Here is a 21,630-nt window from a genome sequence, read left to right as displayed (position 1 = left end):
ATTTAGTCTACCCAATTCATTTTTTCCAATTTAGCGTGGCCAATCCACCTAACCAGCACATCTTTGGGTTATGGGGGCGAAACCCACGCAAACACAGGGAGAATGTGCAAACTCCACACGGACAGTGACCCAGAGCCGGGATCGAACCTGGGACCTCGGCGCTGTGAGACTACAGGGCTACCCCACTGCGCCACCATGCCGCCCCTGTTATCCATTCTATAAAAAAAACATAGGTCTGTAAAAGGCCATCAACAAATTAAAATTGCCCCACATCACGGAGGGTAGGGATACACTGGGCCAATGTGATAAATTCCTCCATGCTCAAAACTTTTATTTTCTCTCTGAGCTTCATTCAGATGTAGAGTTTTCCATCGTGGATATTGATTTTCTGCAGTATCATATCCTGGCCATTCAGAGAAGTTGATTTATGGAGTCAGACATGCAGTTTCAACAAGGTTTAGGAAATCACCACAGGAAGCTGGCGCCAAGTGCCAAAGGGCTATTCCAGCTTCTCAACAAGCGTGGCATGTACGTGGCAAATAATAGGAGGGAGAGTTTCCAAATGTAGTTTTTGGTTTATCTCTGAACACTAATCCGTTCAGCGCCCTGCGTTTCCAAATAGATCTCCGGCTGGTTTGTCTTCACCGAGTCAATGTTTAAGCCAATCTACGAAATAATGAGAACTTTTATCATGGAGCAGAATAAATTTAAAAAAATAGTTGTGCGCTCACAAGAAGTGGAAGTGGGAAATTAGAACACTTTCTGCATCGCGACATCAAACGGGGTTGGCCCCTTTTTACTCGGGCCAAATACAACTTCCGAAGTTCGGTAAAGCTGCAGCACTTCTGATGACAGGTCACAGACCTCTCTGCTTCTCTGCATCGACGCTGCCAGATCTGTGAAGCAATTTCTGTTTTGATTGGCGCAAGATCCCATGTATCCTTGCCGTTTTTGGGCTCGCTGCCCTGGAAACGACATTTCCGAAATCTACACTTACGGACACGAATTCTGACCGGCGATATACACAAAAATTGCAGCAAGTAGCCTCCATCATCTTTCAGCATTTTAAGACTCGTCCTTATACTCCCTCCGCGCCCCAAATGCCACCGTGTGAAACAGAAGAGTTTTGTTTTGTTGGTTTTACATATCAGGCAACCCCCCCCCCCCCCCCCCAACTTAGTCCTTCAATTTGCACACGTTCGGCACCTAACGTGAGCTGCTTGGAAAAAAAAACTTGTAACGCTTTGGGATCCTAATGTTTATCGAACACCTCCTGTATTATAACAGTGTTGCTGTGTGTCAGACTGTTGTCCAGCCAGGAGAGGGCTCGGATCCTAGAGCCCTCCAATAGTATTGGCCAGGGTGGGAATGCTACCAATCGGTGTGGGAGTGGGTGGGATTTCCTGTCTGCTGTGAGGCTGCAGAGGAGTGGAGGTGACACGTAAGACGCGAGATTGGGGGAAAAGGCCTGGAACTTTTCTGTGGCGTGGAGTTAAAGACAAAACGATACTTTGTTACAGAGTTGTAGTTCAGTGTACGGTTTGCTGCAATCTGACAGACCATAAAGCGCTTCCTGGCAACATTTTAACTCCAGTTCCTAAAATTAGACCCGGAGACTCTTTTTTTGGACTGAACTTTGCAACTTGTAACCTCGAGAGGAATTTCAGCGCCAGGAACAGTTAAGGTTGCAAAGTGGCCGATTGCTGCACCCTGCAATGCTGCCGGTTCATTAAAAAATAATCATTGAATTGCAAGGAGGGAAACATCCTGAATTCTTCGCGTTGGAGTCGTCAAGTGGACGTTCTGCAAGGGGGCAAAGAAGAAATATGGGAAATAGTATGTGTTCCCGGAGACAGAAAAAGATTTTTCAAACTTTGTTCTTTCTTACAATCGTTTTCGGGTTTCTTTATGGGTTATTACTGTACTATGAGATGCATAATCAGTTAAAGAAGGCGGAAACCCTGGCATCGAAGTATCAGCAGCATCAGGAGGCTTTATCTGCACAGTTGCAAGGTAAAGTGTTCAAACTCCAGGATCTTTCCTGTGCGTTTTGATGTGCACGCGTCCATGCTCGCAAGACTTTTTTTGCTCCTGTCTTTTCTTTGTTGCTTAATCGTGTCTATTTCGGCTCACATTAATAAACACTTAAGGCCAAGACTTGGGTGTAGAGAACCCACCAAACTTTTATTTTCAGTTAGGAAAAACTAGCGTTGCTGCGACCGGTTATTAACAGTTGGGTAGCGTTAGTGTGCAGCTCTCCATTCTGGATGTGCGGCCGGCATTCCTGACATTCCCATGACTGTTGCTATTAATTTTTAAAAAAAACTTACTGCACTGGGAAGCCGGAGTGTTTTGTGTGAGATTCATTTGCAGTTCCATTAGGATCTGCACAGGATCATCTGTTTCATTTAAAGCTGTGTTAAGGACAAGGTAAATGGGGAGGTGGGGAAGCAGAGCTGGGGGCTTGTGCAAGGGTAAAGATTTGGTGAGGGTGGTGGTGGAAGTGAGAAGTGGGATCAGACGGGCGCTGCTGACTGGCGATTCGGCTGGAATCGTTCACCTGAATTTCCACCCAGCCCGCCCGACCCACGTTTGACCCTGGCACCAGAATCAGGGGCAGGGGTGTGAGACGTGGCCACTAACTGTGCATGAACGGAATTCTAGGGGTCGTCTCCTCATGTTTCTTTTATCTGCCGTAAGTTACCGCGTTTGCTGCTGTTTTTTTTTACCCCTGATGTTCGATTTTAACTGTTTTTAAAAAATGGTCGAGACCCACACACACCGTGAGAGAGTGAACCCATTCCAAGCGTGGCTAAAAAAAAGCGCTCCCTGAGGTGACTATTCTCCCCTCAGCTTCCCTCAGTGCCTTTCTAACTGCTGCCGTTAAAAAAAAATCTTTGTCCTGCAGCTTCAGTGTTCTGCTGCACCGTGATCACGACCGGCCGTGTTTCTGTACTGCCACAGATTTTTATTTTTGAATTCAAGTACAACATTTTTGAAGTGGTTTTGTTATTCGAGATTCCACCCCCCGCCCCTCCGAACTGTGAGGCCCTCGTTGGGAGGGCGGTTTCTCACTGGCTTGGGCTGCTTTGAAATACATCTTAAACTCCCAAGAGACTGAGATTTATAAAGTCAGTCAATGTAATTCAAAAGCCACCAGGGTCGCTGCCATTTTTTGTTGTTGTCCAATGCAGGAATCGCTTGTGTTTTGAAATTGAAGTTCTGCTGTTTGGTTCTGGAGACGTTCAAAGAGAAAATGGGTAACTCTGGATAATGATCCCGTTTAGGCTATGGAGGTTCACCTCTTTCACTGATATCTTTCACGGATCGCCTTACAAACTATAAGGCACACAGTACATTACAATTCTAGGGGAAGTATTGATATCAATCGTCTCAACCAGCGTTATTTCACACTCAGAAAAGTAGTTCCATAAAGCGGAAAACTTAATGGTCCTTAACTTTTTGCTAAAGGTGCCTTAGACTCACTGATAGTATAGTAGTGTAGTTCCTGGACTAATAATCCAGAGATATATTGGGGATTGAATTTTTAAATTTAAAAATACTATCTGTAAAGTGCATTCTCATGAAGTGACACAAATTTCTTTGAGAAGGTGACTGAACAGGTAGACGAGGGTAGAGCAGTTGATGTGGTGTATATGGATTTCAGTAAAGCGTTTGATAAGGTTCCCCACGGTCGGCTATTGCAAAAAATACGAAGGCTGGGGATTGAGGGTGATTTAGAGATGTGGATCAGAAATTGGCTAGTTGAAAGAAGACAGAGAGTGGTAGTTGATGGGAAATGTTCAGAATGGAGTTCAGTTACGAGTGGCGTACCACAAGGATCTGTTCTGGGGCCGTTGCTGTTTGTCATTTTTATAAATGACCTAGAGGAGGGCGCAGAAGGATGGGTGAGTAAATTTGCAGACGACACTAAAGTCGGTGGAGTTGTAGACAGTGCGGAAGGATGTTGCAGGTTACAGAGGGACATAGATAAGCTGCAGAGCTGGGCTGAGAGGTGGCAAATGGAGTTTAATGTGGAGAAGTGCGAGGTGATTCACTTTGGAAAGAATAACAGAAATGTGGAATATTTGGCTAATGGTAAAATTCTTGGCAGTGTGGATGAGCAGAGGGATCTCGGTGTCCATGTACATAGATCCCTGAAAGTTGCCACCCAGGTTGATAGGGTTGTGAAGAAGGCCTATGGTGTGTTGGCCTTTATTGGTAGAGGGATTGAGTTCCGGAGCCATGAGGTCATGTTGCAGTTGTACAAAACTCTAGTACGGCCGCATTTGGAGTATTGCGTACAGTTCTGGTCGCCTCATTATAGGAAGGACGTGGAAGCTTTGGAACGGGTGCAGAGGAGATTTACCAGGATGTTGCCTGGTATGGAGGGAAAATCTTATGAGGAAAGGCTGATGGACTTGAGGTTGTTTTCGTTAGAGAGAAGAAGGTTAAGAGGTGACTTAATAGAGGCATACAAAATGATCAGAGGGTTAGATAGGGTGGACAGCGAGAGCCTTCTCCCGCGGATGGAGGTGGCTAGCACGAGGGGACATAGCCTTAAATTGAGGGGTAATAGATATAGGACAGAGGTCAGAGGTGGGTTTTTTACGCAAAGAGTGGTGAGGCCGTGGAATGCCCTACCTGCAACAGTAGTGAACTCGCCAACATTGAGGGCATTTAAAAATTTATTGGATAAGCATATGGATGATAAGGGCATAGTGTAGGTTAGATGGCCTTTAGATTTTTTTTCCATGTCGGTGCAACATCGAGGGCCGAAGGGCCTGTACTGCGCTGTATCGTTCTATGTTCTATGTTCTAAAGGCACAGGGGTTAGCACTGCTGCATCACAGTGCCAGAGACCAAGGTTCAATTCCAGCCTTGGGTGACTCTGGTTGGAGTTTGCACTTTCTCCCCATGTTTGTATGGGTTTCCTCTGGGTGCTCCAGTTTCCTCCGACAGTCCAAAGATGCGAAGGTTAGCTATTTGATTGTCAAAATACCCATCTGGTTCACTGTCGTCCTTTAATTAAGGGAACCTGTTGTTCTAAAGCGGCCTGACATGTAGGTGACTTCAGTCCCACACAAAGTAGAGACTCAGTTGCATCAACTAAAAGCGATTCACAATGGTATCGTCTTTGGGTAACTCGGGATGGATATTAATTACTGAGCACAACATCCTGAGAATGGACATGAAATGACCTTTTGCCCCCTTGATAAGGAACAGTGGAGCTGATAAGTTTCAAAATGTTCCACACTTCTTAAACGATGTGTACAGCATGTATCACAGCATGTATTTTATTGGAGATCACTGGTAACAGTTTTCCGATACGTTAAAACCATTGGCTTAAAACATTCTAGTCTTCACTGACAATTTACCAAATCAGGAAACAGCTGTTTTATTTTCAGTCAGAGTGCAAAACATTTGACAAGTTTTGATACATTGTATCCTTTGATCTTGAAAATGTGGAAAAAGATTCAAGAATACAATCGGTGGGTTTCTCCGTTTCTGAGACTAAGGGCTAGATTCTCCGATTTTGGGGCTACGTCCGGAGGATCCGTGGCATTTTACATAGGAACAATCAGTGAGGCCCCGGCACCGATCCTCCGACTGGTGAGGGGCTAGGAGCCACGCCACATAAAGTGCACTGGAGAATTGCCGGGACGTGGCCGCGCATGCGCACGGCCTGCAGTGGTTGCACACTATAGCATGGCGCCAGCCGTCTGTGAACCTGACCTGCCAGATAGTAGCCCCCATTGCCACCCCCCGCCAGTCCATCCAGCCCTTGCCGAAGCCCCCCAGCCAGCAGCACGGCTCCCACCCGACTGCGGCGACGCTGGACACATCCGCAGCCGCCACGCCGGGGTCCCAACTGATGCGCGGGCGGGAACTCGGCCCATTGGGGGTAGAGCATCAGGGGAGGGCCTTCAGGTAACGACCTGAGGCCATCCCAATGGCGTGCGTCATACTCCTCAATGACGCTGTTTTGAAGGGGTAGAACATCCGAAAACAGGCGCTGCCCCACAATTTATCGTAAAAAGGGATTCTCCGCCCGATTGTCAATTATGAAATTGGTGTCGGCAAGCAGCCCTAAATGTTGACACCAACGGAGAATCCATGGACATATACAACAGAAAAACCAGCACCGCACCTGGACCGATTCCGCAACCATTAAGGGGCTATCACTGGTGCCATGTGGAACACACTATTCCACTGAAAAATGATACGGGATAGGCCAGGTCCATGATCGACACACGAGGCTGACAAGCTGCAGCCGCACATACACATTACACTCCCCACACACATTTGTCCACACCAAAAATATGGTACTGGTTGTGCTGGAGTGCGCCCATACAGCTGATGGGTCATCTGGGGCCAGAGGCACCCAGGGGGGTGCCCTGGGTGACACCTATGTGATCCATGGCACAAGGTTCAAAGTGGGCTGTTAGCGGTGTGCGCAGTTGCATGGCAGCCTTGCTGGCTGCGGCAATGGTGCTCAGTGTCCGTCCACCTTGACCCCACAGCCCATCTCCTGGGCACCCTCCCAGCCGTGACAGAAGCCCCATGGCCAGCGGCACAACTATCAGCACACTATGGCGATGTTGGACACCTTCTGTAGCCCCTCTCTCTCCCTCAGCAGCCGCCAGGCCGGTTTCACGTTTTTTAAAAGCACAAGTGAACCACATCGCCAGGAACTCGGCCCATCGGAGGCGGAGAATCGCGGATTGGCGGCAAATCGGCATCTGCCGCAATTTTGGCGTTGGAGGCTATACCCTGCCAAATCGGATTTCCCGATTTTGGTGTCAGCTAACGGTGAACTTTGTTCCCTCAATAACTGAAGAACATTTGCTCATTGATATTACACTTTAGAAAAATTAATACTTGGCCAATGAACTTTGGCTGCTGCCGTATTTACAAAAGGAAAATAAAACAAGATAATTTTATTTGGAAGAATATAACATATAACTAAATGACGATCGAGTCAAAACTTTGATAATTAAAGAATTTGCGAACCACTTGTTGCATTTAAGGAATATGGATCACAGAATTAGGCACTGTAGCTCTGTTGGTGCTAATATGCTGGGCAAGATGCTCACATTGGGGAGAGGGGTGGTAGGGGGAGGGTTCCCCCCCCCCCTTTCCCCCCCCCCTTTCCCCCCCCCTTTCTCCCCCCCCCCCCCCCCCCCCCCCCCCTCCTACCTCCCCCTACCACCCCCCCTCCCCCATGTGCACACTCCAAGCTTTCGCAACGGACAGATCAAAATGTCAAATCTCATCTCGGCTGATTTGGTGCATGTTCTGCAAACTTGGACTGTGCTTGTCCAGTGAATGTCCTGTGCTAATTATTCACAGCTGAATAAGCACTCACTTGCATAAGGGATTCCCTCCATCCCACCAGCTTTTGCAAACTAGTCCTCCTGCTTGCAGGTGATGGGCTTTTGACTTATTCAGCTCTTGTAAAGTTTGTGGAAGTCCTGTGCGGGAGTGTTTTGGAAATTTGTGGTGAGCTGCTTCATTTGGAAGCAAGTGTTGCTACATCTATATACAGAAGGTAGACGGGTGCTGAAACTGAGACAGTGGTCATCAGACACAACATTATTGCTGGGTCCACAAGTGCTGAATAGAGTTGACCACTGCTTCCAAAGACATTAAGACTGGGTTCAAAACCCCACAAAATGTCCTGTACCAAGTTGTAGCAGGACTCCTTCATCCTCTTTGACAGCGACAAGTGGCCACCTGGCAGGCTGCCAATGCACTGAGTATCGCGGTGTGCAATGCTTATCAGCACTCTCCTCTCTGTCACCTCATTAAAAATCCTCACCTGGCACCCTTCAGAGAGCTGGCAAAGGAACTATCCTTTCTTCTGGTCATGCTGCATTCCATTACTTCCTGGCAACTCAACATGTGTAGATCCCAACCTTGTACTACCCTTTAAACCAATACACTGTCAATATCTACTCCCTGATCAAGTGATGCTACCATTTCATTGGAGGCCTGTGCAGCTTTCCCTCATCCTTCGGTTGCTATGAAATGAAATGAAAATCGCTTATTGTCACAAATAGGTTTCAAATGAAGTTACTGTCAAAAGCCCCTGGTCGCCACATTCCGGGGCCTGTTCGGGGAGGCTGTTATGGGAATCGAACCGTGCTGCTGGCCTGCCTGGGTCTGCTTTCAAAGCCAGCGATTTAGCCCTGTGCTAAACCAGCCAGAAGTACTATTTGACAGGAGAAATTCAGAAGGTGTGGTTTGGGTGAGGAAATAGTTGAAGGATGGAAAGCAAGAGGCTCATGGTCACACCATCTGGAGCTTGCACTTCAGGTTAGATAGAAGGATGTGGGGGAGTTGGGATTTGAGAAATGCCATAAGCCAGAAATATATTGTCACCCTGAATGTTCTCGATGGCACTGGGTACTGCAATCTCTGCCAATATGGCTCCATGATGTGGAGGACAGAGTCCTCCGTTTGTCTTTAGGTGATGCAAGATTATCTCCCACTCTCCTCCCTGCAGTTATTGGCTACCCTGTCTTCCAAGAGAAAATGAAGAATGTTAGTGCTGCTTTGATGTGACTGCTGGCGTTATGAGGAAGCAGTTTGAGGCTGGCATCTGTGGAACATTTGTGAGGCTAGGGTGGAGTATCTGAATATTAGGCTTGAGATTGGCAAGGAATGTTGATCGAAGAGTGTGGTGGTGCAGTGGGTAGGAGATATCGTGTGAAGATATATTCAAAGACATTGACCACTCACGCAAGGATTTTGAACATCTTGAGATACTGTTGCCAGCTCCTTGGAATAAGACACCGTATGCAGCACGGTGGCACAATGGCTAGCACTGCTGCCTCACAGCGCCTGAGACCCAGGTTCGATGGGTGAGTGTCTGTGTGGACTTTGAACATTCTTCCCGTGTGTGCTTGGGTTTCTTCCAGATGCTCCAGTGTTCTCCCACATCCCAATTTGTGCAGGTTAGGTGGATTGGCTATGCTAAATTGCCCCTAGATAGAGTTATGGGGAAAGGGTGGTGATTGGACCTATGCAGGATGCTCTTTCAAAGAGCCGGTGCAGACTTGATGGGCTAACTGGCCTTCTGCACTGTGGGGATTCTATGAAATCTTCTATCCTGAATCACCTGAGTCAGGAGCGGTGCTCCAAAAGCTATTGATTTGGAACAAACCTGTTGGACTTTAACCTGGTGTTGTAAGACTTCTTACTGTGCTCACCCCAGTCCAACGCTGGCATCTCCACATCATTCTATCCTATGAATTGAGATCTCTGGCTATCTGCCCCTATTTTCTTTGGAAGGCATTCCTTGAGGACAACCTGGCCCCATTCAGAAACATGGACCCTCTCTTCCTGTTGTCCTGCTGGGCTAAGGCTTTTGTTATCAGTTGATACATCTAGAAACTTTTCTTTTCACCCAGTTCCAGCTGAGACTGACAGCATTATCGTCCTTCTAACGAATGCAGCTCCTCTTTAAGGGGGGCAGGCCATCTTTAAGAGTTGCAGGTGAGTTGGAACACAGGATTAGCCAAATGTGCTGCTATGCCAGCAATTGCACATTCAACCAACCAACCAACATCACAGATCATGTTTGGTTGAGTGCCCCAATTGTGCAAATTAATTAGAAGGCAACAGCAGGTTTGCATGCCACTCATCTCAATGGAACTGTGTGTGAGCTTTGTTCCCGAAAACAGGAGCAAACTCATTTTTAACTAATAATGATTGAGAAAATGAATTACTATTATTGAAGTCTGGGACAGCAAACAGCTTTAACCCTTGTAGTATGGTCCATTTGGCAGGTATTCATTGTTAGTGCTCAGTGTAAACTGTGAAATTAATTTGAAAGTGTAGCTTTATCACTTAAGTATTAGTAGAAACCATTTACATCTTGGGCAGGATTTTCACTAATATCAGCAACGTTCAAGGTTGGGCAGGAAAAGTGGAGTTGAGCCCGCCAATGGTGACTTTTTAACTCCATACAGTGTGGGACTTAGAAGAAAAAGACAGGCAAGGATTCCATGATGTATGGCTGGTGAGTAGCCTCTGGTTTGCCTGCCCAGCCATCAACTCTGAGCTTCAGTGATCTGCATGCCATTTTAAAAATTAATCCCAGCGCGATAGTGATTCACTAGGAAACAGTGTTTATCTGTCAGGGTAGCATGGTGACATAGTAGTTTGGGGTGGCATAGTGGCACAGTGGTTAGCACTGCTGCGTCACAGCGCCCAGGACCTAGGTTCAATTCCAGCCTTGGGTGACTGCCTGTGTGGAGTTTGCATGTTCTCCAGTGTCTGCGTGGGTTTCCTCCAGGTACTCTGATTTCCTCCCATAGTCCAATGATGTGTAGATTAGGTGGATTGGCCATGATAAATTGCTCCTTAGTGTCCAAGGATGTGTAGGCTAGGTGGAGTTACAGGGTTACAGGGATAGGGTGGGAGCCTGGTTAGAGTGCTCTTTTAGAGGGTCGGTGCAGACTCGATGGGCTGAATGATCTCATTCTGCACTATAGGTCCTATGATTCTTCTATGATTCTCGGTGCACTCCCCGGCACTACCCCGGCATGACCTACTGCCCCCGAACACTGAGCTCAACTCCAAGCTCCCTTTAGAGTATTGCTCACCAGGTGCACGCCATCTGAGATCAGTTGTGCATTGTACTGTTCTGCTATCACGCCACCCATGGATGCATGTTTTGATGGGAGGGGTGTATGATTCCGGAACATTGGCCTGCTAATTATATGCAAATGTATAACAATAAGGTTCCTGAAGTTGAACAGCGGGAAATGCAGCCCGCCACTGACTGGGGGAGGAGACAATGACTTCCTGCTTTTACGTTGATATGTAACTCAATTTGAGGGACATGGATAAGATAGATCAGGTATATATTTCCCTTAGTAGAGAGGTCAGTAACCAGAAGTTATAAATTTAGAGGGGAATTAAGGAAAACCTTTTCACCCAGAGGGTGGTGGGAATCTGGAAACTGTCTGAATGGATGGTAGAGGTGAGAACCCTCACAACATTTAAGAAGCATTTAGATAAGGATTTGAAACACCGTAGCATTAAAGGCTATGGACCAAGTGCTGGAAAATGGGATTCAAATAGATAAGTGCTTGATGGCAGGTGCAGACATGATGGTTCGAAGGGCCTTGTTCTGTGCTCTGAAACTCTGACTTTGGTCTTCTTGCAATATTTTCTGCTCTAAACGTCAAACCTGACCAATGCGAGTGGGAATGAAAAAATATAGCCCTTGTTTCATTTTTAAAAATAAATTTAATATACCCAATTAAGGGGCAATTTAGTGTGGCCAATCCTACCTAACCTGCACATCTTTGGGTTGTGGGGGTGAAACCCACACAGGCATGGGCAGAATGTGCAAACTCCACACGGACAGTGACCCAGGGCCGGGATTCGAACCCAGGTCCTCAGCGCCGCAGTCCCAGTGCTAACCACTATGCCACATGCCAGCCCCTTGTTTCATTTTAATAGGACATCGATAGTTATCTGGTAGTGAGGAACTTGAGTATTCTGAAGAAAGACATTTTGTCAAAGCTTTTCATCTGGCATTCATCAGACAATTGCAAGAATACCAATGTCAGGGGAAACAGCAACTTTATACTGTTTGAGAAGTGAGTGCTAATTGGTAGGCAAGTGGACTGTGATTGAAGGAGTTGACATGGAGAATGCACCAGTTAATGGGGACTGACAATAAACTGCCAAGCATTGTTTGAAAATTTAAACAAGGCAGCTTGATTCTGATTTCTCAGAGTCAAGCTGCCGACAATGTCGGCGACCAGGAAAATGGAGGATTTGTAGTTCTGTAAATGTGCTATTTTGCTCAGAGAATTGTGCTACTGGGCAGCTGGGATGAATATAAGTTTTGGCACAACTTGGATCTTTTATACTGCAAAGTTAAATATTACTACTGCAGAAGGCTTTGCATATTCCATTAAGTTTACATCAACTGCAGATTGTGTACATTCTGTCAGTTCTTTTGATACTGGTAAAAAGCACATACACATTATGCTGCCACAGCACACATTCAATAGCTTGAGTGAGGACTGAATATATCTCATTTAATGGATGAAGTTTAGTCAGGTGAAGATCTGCAGTTACTATGGAAAATGTCTAATTAACTAACTAGCCAAGAGCAAGTTAGTTTGTTGCTTTTAGGTGTTGAAATCAAAACACCTCATTATGATACAACTGACAACTTTTCATTTCTCCCTATCCTGGCCAGAATTTATGGAAAAAATAACTTGAGTTTTATTCATACCTCGTTATCAGTTGTAAAACATCCAACTGTTCATGCGGAGTAAGCGCTGCACTGTGAATTATGAATCGTTGCAAATTGCTGAACATTTGCTCTACTTCATCATTAATCTCTCCAAAACAATAGCTTGCCGTTTAAACTCCTTGAGCATTAATTACAAAGTAAATTTGCTGGATAAAGTTGGCGTTGATATTTACACATACAAACACACGAACAAGGAGCAGGAGTAGGTCATTCAGCCCCTCAAGCCTGCTCCACCATTTAATAAAATCATGGCTGATTTGATAGTAATCTGAAATCTGCAACCCGCCGATTTCCGATGACCTACAATATCCTTGCTTACCAAGAATCTATCCACCTATCCATCTCTGCCTTAAAGATATACCACTGCCTTTTCAGGAAGAGTTCTTAAGACTCACGACCCTCTGGGCGAAATAACTTTGCCTCACCTCCATTTTAAATGGGCGACCACTTATTTTTAAGGAGTTACCTTTTGTTCTCGATTCTCCCGCACGAGGAAACATCCTCTCCACATCCACTCTGTCAAGACCCCTCAATCAGGTTGCCTTTTACCCTTCTAAACTCTAGTGGATACAAGCCTAGATTGTCCAAATTTGCTGGAGAGGGGACCCACATAACATGACTCCTTAGTTGTTTCCCCCTCACCTTTCAGTTCCAGAAATCATAGAGCCACAAGTTTCTGGGGGCACCAGCCACACCATACGACAACCCTGCCATTCCAGATATTAGTCTGGTAAGGCTTGTAAAACATTTGGCAACGTAAAATGCCTTTTATTTATGAGATTTATGCTCCTGCAATACCACACAAACTCTCTAGCCCGGGAAGAGAAGGATTGAACTAGTGAAAGTCGCATTTTGTGCAGGTAATAAATAAATTGTTTGTGGAGAATTTAAAAATGTTTTTTTTCTTCTTCATTTAATTCAATCTTTCTTTCTCGTGTTACTTTTCTTTCTGTACCCGATATTACTCTAATTTCACCTTATTTGTTCTCAGTTCCTGTTTCTGTCATAAATATTTTGCAGTAGATTCTGCACAATAATTTCCCTGCAGTTAGACCATTATATCATGTTACAGTTTTTCCAGACTCCCCTCACCCCACTATGGGGAAATAAAAGATTGCCCAGATTTTCTGCAGGAACTGAACTGGGGCATATATTAATCTGAACAGTACTTTCATCTGCCACCAAGTGGCACCTATAACACCAGTTTATCTTCTGGTTTCAGGATCAGTGCCATATTTTAAATTCCCAGCTTATAGCAGTGCTTTGCTATATTCATCTTATTATTGAGGCCATACACATTACTGAGGTGCTGGCGGTTTCGGGGATACTAGCTACTGGGTGTTTGTGAAAATTGAAAACCTACCTAAGGATAGCACAGTGGTTAGCACAGTTGCTTCACAGCTCCAGGTTCGATCCCCAGCTTGGTCACTCTCTGTGCGGAGTCTGCACGCTCTCCCTGTATCTGCGCGGGTTTCCTCCGGGTGCTCCGGTTTCCTCCCACAGTCCAAAGATGTGCAGGTTAGGTGGATTGGCCACGCTAAATTGCCCTTAGTTAGGTTAGGCGGGATTACTGGGTTAGGTGGGATTACTGGGGTACGGGGATAGGGTGAATGGTGGTTAGCATAAATGCTTCACAGCTCCAGGGTCCCAGGTTCGGTTCCCGGCTGGGTCACTGTCTGTGCGGAGTCTGCACATCTTCCCCGTGTGTGCGTGGGTTTCCTCCGGGTGCTCCGGTTTCCTCCCACAGTCCAAAGATGTGCGGGTTAGGTGGATTGGCCATGATAAATTGCCCGTAGTGTCCTAAAAAAAAGTAAGGTTAAGGGGGGGGTTGTTGGGTTACGGGTATAGGATGGATACGTGGGTTTGAGTAGGGTGATCATTGCTCGGCACAACATCGAGGGCCGAAGGGCCTGTTCTGTGCTGTACTGTTCTATGTTCTATGTGTATGGTGTTCTTTCCAAGGGTTGGTGCAGACTCGATGGGCCGAATGTCCTCCATTTGCACTGTAAATTCTATGTCTATTTCTATGTCTATCTCCTGTAACCTGTGCCACTCTGACAAAGCATTTGTGAATTCTTGCACTCATTAAAGAATTAAAAGGCATCCCACCATCAAAGGCATCCACCACCAATGTAAGAGGGAACCAATAAGCATTCTAAGGTGCAAATGGCAGGAAATAAAGATTTAAGAATTTGTCTTCTTCACATAATTTTGAAACATTTTGAGCAGAAATCGTTACAATATTCTGGCAGTATAACAAATTGAATACTACTGATGTATCCTGGGAATGTGGATAATCCCCACATTCTCGGATTATACAAAGCAAATTCAGTTCACAAAATAACAGCTTTAGTCCTGTCCCAGATGCTCGGGACAGGCTTAGGTCTTCAAGTTTCTTTAATGAAAGCATTCTGTGATTCATATAACAATTCAGTAAGTGCATATCATGATGCTTTTGTGAAATATGTACATTTTTGATTTTGAACATTTTTGTTTGAACCCAATTTTAAATTTTAGAAATTGCAGTTACTGAGAAAAATATTGGATGCAAAACCCTTTCAGAAAGGATATTGAATGATTTGTAAGAACCTGGTAACCATGGCAGTTATAGTAACCTGCAGAAAATATTAACTAATGGCTAAGTCACACAAGCATAGCATATTTAACACAGAGAAAGGTGTGTAGTGCACTGAGTACGACAAATACATGCTCATCTGCAGACAACCCTTATTGAACTAGCTTCATTTATACCTTCCAAAAGGGGGTAACAGAGCACTGTATTACAAAATGCACAGATCTTTCAATATACTACACTCCCTCCCTACCAACTTGTACCTTAAAATGTAAAATGGTACATGTAAGTATGTTCCCAGGATACAATTTGACCAAACTAATATCAATATCAAGGGGCAGCACGGTAGCATTGTGGATAGCACAATTGCTTCACAGCTCCAGGGTCCCAGGTTCGATTCCGGCTTGGGTCACTGTGCGGAGTCTGCACATCCTCCCCGTGTGTGCGTGGGTTTCCTCCGGGTGCTCCGGTTTCCTCCCACAGTCCAAAGATGTGCAGGTTAGGCGGATCGGCCATGATAAATTGCCCTTAGTGTCCAAAATTGCCCTTAGTGTTGGGTGGGGTTACTGGGTTATGGGGATAGGGTGGAGGGTTGACCTTGGGTAGGGTGCTCTTTCCAAGAGCTGGTGCAGACTCGATGGACCAAATGGCCTCCTTCTGCACTGTAAATTCTATGATAAATAATACCTGAAAAATTAACTCTTGAGTTGCCTATTTGGTTCTTGTAGCAATCACAACCAAAACAGACTAATACTACCAGAGTAATTTGTGTATAAAAATGCTTTTCCTTAGCACAGAATATATTTAACAAAAATATCATCATTTGACAAGAAATGATGAAAATAACTTTCTTTTTCTTCCTGCATACTTTCAATTGTTCTATTTGGCTTCTTTCTCTTTCTCTTTTGGGTATCTCCTTCCATTTCCATTAGCTTAACTCTGCCCTCTCAACATCTCTGACTGTTTCTGAGCTTTGACTTTGACTACCAACTTCATTTTGGGACTGTGACATTAATTGATTTCTCTTAATTAGAGATGCTAACTTAGCTAAATCGCTGGCTTTTAAAGCAGGCCAGCAGGACGGTTCGATTCCCGTACCAGCCTCCCCGGACAGGCGCCGGAATGTGGCGACTAGGGGCTTTTCACAGTAACTTCTTTGAAGCCTACTCGTGACAATAAGCGATTTTCATTTTTTTTTTCAATGATGTTCTATCTGTGATTCCGTAATAGCGCCAAATTTTCAGTTTTTCTTTGACCTGCACTCTCTTCTTGACTTTCACTTTGGGCTGTAGGGGCGTTTTGGAACTATAGGATGTTTCTCCTGCTCTCTCTTGGTCAAATTTCCTCTTTCAAGCAAATGATCTACGGGACACTCACTGAGAAGAGTCCCTCTCCAATCTTCACTAGATCTGCAAATGTACCTAGTGTCTTTAGAACAACTCCATACTTCTCCTGATCACTTTGGTGCTTTATCACCATGGCAAGTACTGAGGTCACTAAGTTTCATGCCACATGCGTCATGACTCATCTTCACTTTGCATTGCCTTCCTCTTACTTTGCTATTGAAGTCAAATTAAACCTTGTCCTAGGAGCGTTTTAAAAACTAATGCATAAAGTGAGCAACCTATTATAGACTGTGGGGTAGATACGGTGCTTTTAGAGTGTGTTTGATTCCATCGTTCAGAAATATTTCAAACTCTTCTGAGGTAAACTGTGGGCTGTCATCTAACACCAACATCTCTGGAAACCTATACATTGCAAATCAACTTCTCAAACCTCAGTAGATTTGGCACTTGTGGGCATTGGGCACAGACTCAACATTTGTCCATTTGCGTTATTGCGTTAGCTATCACTGAAACACGATACTCGTTTTCTTCCACCGCAGAAGAAATCAACAGGTATTCATTTCCACAATTTTCATACCAAAGGTATCCAAAAGTTCTTGCTACTGCTTTCATACAGACTATCCCTGTGTGCTTTTGATGAAATTCCATTAACAATCTCTCACTAAACCGTGGCAGATTAATGACTTTAAACCCCATAGGAAACAGCCTTAATCTGCACTCAGTTTGCTACAGTTTCTCATCATCACACTCTTTAGGCCAGCCATTCATGCACTTTACTGAGCACCACACCTTTTATGAGTTACTTCACAAATGTTTCTGGCAGATGCTGGCGTGTCACTTGTATGTTAAGTAATTCACATGTAATTGAATGGCTAGAAATTACTGAGTTTTCACAGAAAAGTTTGTAAGAACATCAGCATGTGCGTGGTCTGTTGACTTACAGTATTCAGTGTTACCCTGAATGGCCAATCAAATCAATGGCGATCTCTGAAGTTATGCTGTGTGTTGGTACTCCCTTTCTGAAACCAACTCAGATAATTTAACAAAGTGAACTTCCTGCTGTACAGTTATTTGTGGAACCTTGTGACAAAATATATGGGGTGGAATTTTCAGGGAAAAATGGCAGTGTCATTTTCAGCGTGGAAATTGGTGTGAATCCCGTTGGTCCCAGAGGCGTCATATGCGCTGCAATTTTCAGGGACTTTGAAAACATTTTTCCCACGTGAAAATACCATGCCTGAGGTATTCACCCACCCTGGGACACACCTAAGCACTTCGATCAAATGCATTGAGTAGGATAAACACGTCAAGCATTTAAACGGCTCCACAGCACTTGGTCTCATTCAAGCCAAGAGAATAGCAGCTAGGAAACCAACACCTCGATTCTCGGAGGGGACCCTCAGCCATTTGCTGGATGCTGTGGAGGAGAGATGGGTGAAAATATACCTCGCTCTGGCAGGATACCTTCCTGCATGGTGACAAATCACACCTGGGAGATGGGCGTGGCGTTGGTCAGTGCCAGCAGTCTGACCAAGAGGACGGCTGTTCAATGCGGGAAAGAAAATGAATGACCCACTCCGATCAGCCAGGCTAAGTGCTCCCTTTCTCCTTTCTGCACACCACCCTTCCATCACCCCCGGAATGTCACCTTGATGACACATGCTGCCAAATTTCAGCGCACCCGACCTCGACATCACCTCGGAGGAGTTCTCTGAGGAGGACATGGCTGTCACGGCCATTACTTGCACCATCCACCAGGGCGGAGATACAAATCCTGGTGAGAAAATTTAGTAGTTTGGACTCTGGGTCACTATCTGGCGAGCACCACACAGATTCTGATGCAAGTCATGTGGAGGCAGGAGCATCCCAGAGATTCGACAGTCAGATGTCTGCCATATCCCAGGACTCCGTTGCGCCCCAGCCAGGTCTTGTGCCTCTGGACATGTTCGTTCACTCAGATCCTGGAGATGTAAAGACCGAGCCAGGAATACAAGGAGGGGTTTTCAGTGACATTCTTGCAACTGCAAGGCTGCAGGAGATGTTGTCGGCATTGGGAGGCGCCCAGCCAACACTGTAAGGGTGGCGTCCACAATGGTATGCCTGGGGCAGGAGGTCAGATCATGATGGGAGAACTTTGAAGCATGTCTTAGTCTCTGAGCAGAGTAAGAAGTCTTCCAACACCAGGTTAAGATCCACCAGGTTTGTTTCGAATCACTAGCTTTCAGAGCACTGCTCCTTAGGTGAATGGAGAGGTGGGTTCCAGAAACATATTAATAGACAAAGTCAAAGATGCAATACAATACCTCATTATTTAACCTTCACCACCGAGTGGCAGAGCGCTTCTCCCCATCAGCACAAAGTTCCTCTCACTGGCCCTCAATGTCAGGCAGACGGTCTCACCCATTCATTGCAAATGTTTCATTTCTAGTGATAGGACTTGGGCATGAATCAGTGAATCTTAATAATCGCCGCTAATCCCCCTCTAGAGCCAAGGGACAAAGGAATGTAGCGCTGAACCTCGCAGAAATGAGTTAGTGTGCTAGCTTCAAACAGACAGGAGTCAGACACAAGCAGCAGCTGATGAGCATCATTCCTCACCGTGAGTTTTCATCACCCTCCTGCATTAACTGGGCAGCAGGCACTCAAGGACTCCCCAGCACCAGCACCCTTCTAAGTTAAATATCTGTAACCTTCAACACGTGGCTGCAGAGAGGCCATGACATCCTGTGGGGGGAGGATGTGTTGCGCAGCCAGAGAACATGCTGGTGCTAGCCCATGAGGGGGGCGATGATGAGGGCATGCCTCCTGCCCATACGCACCATCACCCCCGCCACACCTCCATCCTCTGCATTCTCACCAGCCTCATCCTCAACTCCCTCCTGAACGTTGTCCGAGGCCACGTGCCGTTCCTCTAGGTTCTCATGAAGGACGTTCTCGCTGCAGAGCCAGGTTATGCAGGACACAACAAACCATCATAATGCAGGAGAGCATCCAGGGATGGCACTGGAGAGCCTCATCAGACCTATTGTGGCAGTGGAAGTGCATCCTCTGGAGGCCGATGCACCAGTCTATCATGGACCGGGTGGCACTGTGAGATTCCTTGTACCAGGTCTCTCCTACGGTCTCTGGCCTCCCCACTGGCATCATCAGCCAGGATCTCGGGGAAATCCCATTCCCTGCAAGCCATTGCTGCAGCCTGGGGTGACTCTCAAAGTACCAGGGATCTGCGATTGCCCCAGGATGTAACTGTCATGCACGCTCCCTGGAAAGCATGAATCACATCTGGTGGTCACACACCAGCTGCAAATTGAGGGAGTGCAATCCCTTTCTGTTTATGAAGGGGACTCTCTGATATCATGGGATGCACAGAGTGATGCAGGTGCAGTCGATCGCCCCTGCACCTCAGGTGCCAAATCCCATAGCCCTCTTGTCCTGCTGTGCCTGGTCCAAGTTGAAATGAATGAGGTCCAAAGTCTTGGCATGGAGTGCATCCGTTACCTCACAGATGCACTTATGGGTAGATGCCTGCGAGAGGCAATGGAGCCCTGGAACGACCCTGTTGCTTAAAGGTTGAATGCTGCTGTGATCTTCACAGCCACAGGGAGCGGCAAGTCTGCAAGGATGTTGCACTGGTACCACACAGTCTCCTTGATGAGGCAGAACCTCCTATGGCACATGTTGTCTGACAGATCCATGAAGTGCTCTCGGGTCCTCGACGTCCTTCTGCACCTTCGTGCCCTTTGTACAGCTGGTGTGGCCTCAGGCCCCTGAGCCTGCCTTGGTCTCCTTCCGGTGAGTAGTCCCTGGGTGCCGGTGCCACCCCTTGCTACTGGAAACCTTCAGCGCAGTAATAATAAGAATAGCCAGCTCCACTGGCTCCATACTGATATTGCTCTGATCTCACTGGGGTTCTGATAGGGGGCTTATATGCTCTCACATCCCTAAAAGACAGGGTCAACTGGACGGTAATGTCTGTCTTGGAGGGTAATGGATCCTTACTGGTAGGCATTGGATTCCCGAACATAAGCAAACCCAGTGCGCCTCGATCCTGTGTATCCAAGCATTGAGTCTTTGAACTGAGGATTGATCCCATTCTTGAGTTTGAACCTGTGGGCAACTGACTTTATTGAGAGTTAACTCTTGATGGGCAATTAGTTTGACGAACATGAGTCTCAGGAATGTTAGTGGGCACAATTGCTAGGCATCCTTCTTACTCCGACTGCATCATTCAGAGATCTCATTGCTGTCATGCCACAACACTTAAGACTCCTGGACAGACACTGCAGAGTTTTTGCTGGCCAACAACTCCCATCCAGGCTGATTACCGCTTTGTCTTCTCTTTTGGTGTCTCATCTACCAAGACTCATCCCCACCCCATGTGGCCCAGTCGCTGCAACCCCCAATACAACAGTCAGCTGACTAACACAGTCCTCACGAACTTTAGAACAGGACAGGCAACATACCTCAGGATCACCCACACGACCCCAACCCGATAATCACCAACCCTCCCGCCTCCCCCAGACACCTCCCAAGCTTCCTAGACCCCTCTACAGAGCAGGCCAGCAGTCTCTGTCCCCTTGGACACCCTCGCACTAGTTGGAGACAGGGGTGCTCACCTCCTTCCTCCCTTGTGGAAGTCATAGTGCCTGGTTCCCATTTTCAAAATGGGGTAATAATTGATATCACACCTGGAGGGTGGGATGATTTTGAGGGCTGAAGGTGCCACGTTAACCACACTAAGTATGTCCTGTGCATTCAAAGTGATGTGAATCAGGTTCGCGCCCTTCCTGGGGAGGGCCAGGAATGATCGGGTATCAAAATCGCACCGGTGCAAACCCCGTTTTTTGGCTTCTCCCAAGAATTTGCGGCCACGACTGCATTTGTACCCGTGGCTAATGGACCTGCTAGATCCCACCCATGAGCTCAAACACCTCTTCCTCAGCATGTGCGTGTGATTTTGCTTTCACTTTGTTAAAGTACGCGAAGCATATGCGACAAAATTCTCCAAACCATCTTCGATTATGTGAGACATCCCACACCAAAACCAGTAGTTCCCTGGGATCATAACGGATTGATGTAGTCAGTACTTTCTGCGCTTCTTCAAATGCTTTCCGACACTCCTAATCTATTTAAATCTTGGATCAGTTTATATGGTGGAGTGAATATATTAGCAGAGATGAACTTAGAATAATACATAATATCCCTTGAATGTTTTGAGTTCTTCTATGTTCTCTGATCTCTTTGCTTTCAAAATCCCCTCAATCTTTTCCTGCATTGAGTAGATACCGTCACAATTTATTTGGTGACCCAGGGATGTTACATGTGACATTACAGAACAACTTTTGTGCCTTTTAGCTTTGATGCCATAATCTTGATCCAGGCCTTTGTTCAACATTGCAATGTGCTTGTGCTCTGTCTTACTGCTA

General features: G+C 46.1%; 1 protein-coding gene and 1 long non-coding RNA gene across 4 annotated transcripts in view; one reads left to right on the top strand and one right to left on the bottom strand.

The window, feature by feature from the left end:
• Positions 1 to 306: 306 nt before the first annotated feature.
• Positions 307 to 1,145, bottom strand: LOC119975408. The gene is made up of 2 exons (XR_005462758.1): positions 998 to 1,145; positions 307 to 666 (listed from the first exon to the last, which is right to left on the bottom strand). It is a non-coding gene; the product is annotated as an uncharacterized LOC119975408 (long non-coding RNA).
• Positions 1,146 to 1,402: 257 nt separating this feature from the next.
• The window catches only part of LOC119975799 (Golgi integral membrane protein 4-like), a 170,434-nt gene continuing 150,206 nt past the window's right edge, over positions 1,403 to 21,630 (top strand). The window contains exon 1 of one of the 3 annotated variants that reach the window (XM_038815658.1): positions 1,403 to 2,013. In XM_038815658.1, coding sequence (XP_038671586.1) covers positions 1,827 to 2,013 — 187 coding nt within the window. In that variant the 5' untranslated portion in view covers positions 1,403 to 1,826. The remainder of the gene's footprint in view (positions 2,014 to 21,630) is intronic. The other 2 variants (XM_038815657.1, XM_038815659.1) reach the window with 2 other exon arrangements.

The sequence above is a fragment of the Scyliorhinus canicula genome, chromosome 13 (genome assembly GCF_902713615.1).
Source record: "Scyliorhinus canicula chromosome 13, sScyCan1.1, whole genome shotgun sequence".
In the NCBI taxonomy this organism is placed as follows: domain Eukaryota; kingdom Metazoa; phylum Chordata; class Chondrichthyes; order Carcharhiniformes; family Scyliorhinidae; genus Scyliorhinus; species Scyliorhinus canicula.
The sequence above is the reverse complement of the archived record's forward strand: the minus strand, read 5'-3'. Positions and strand labels throughout refer to the sequence as shown.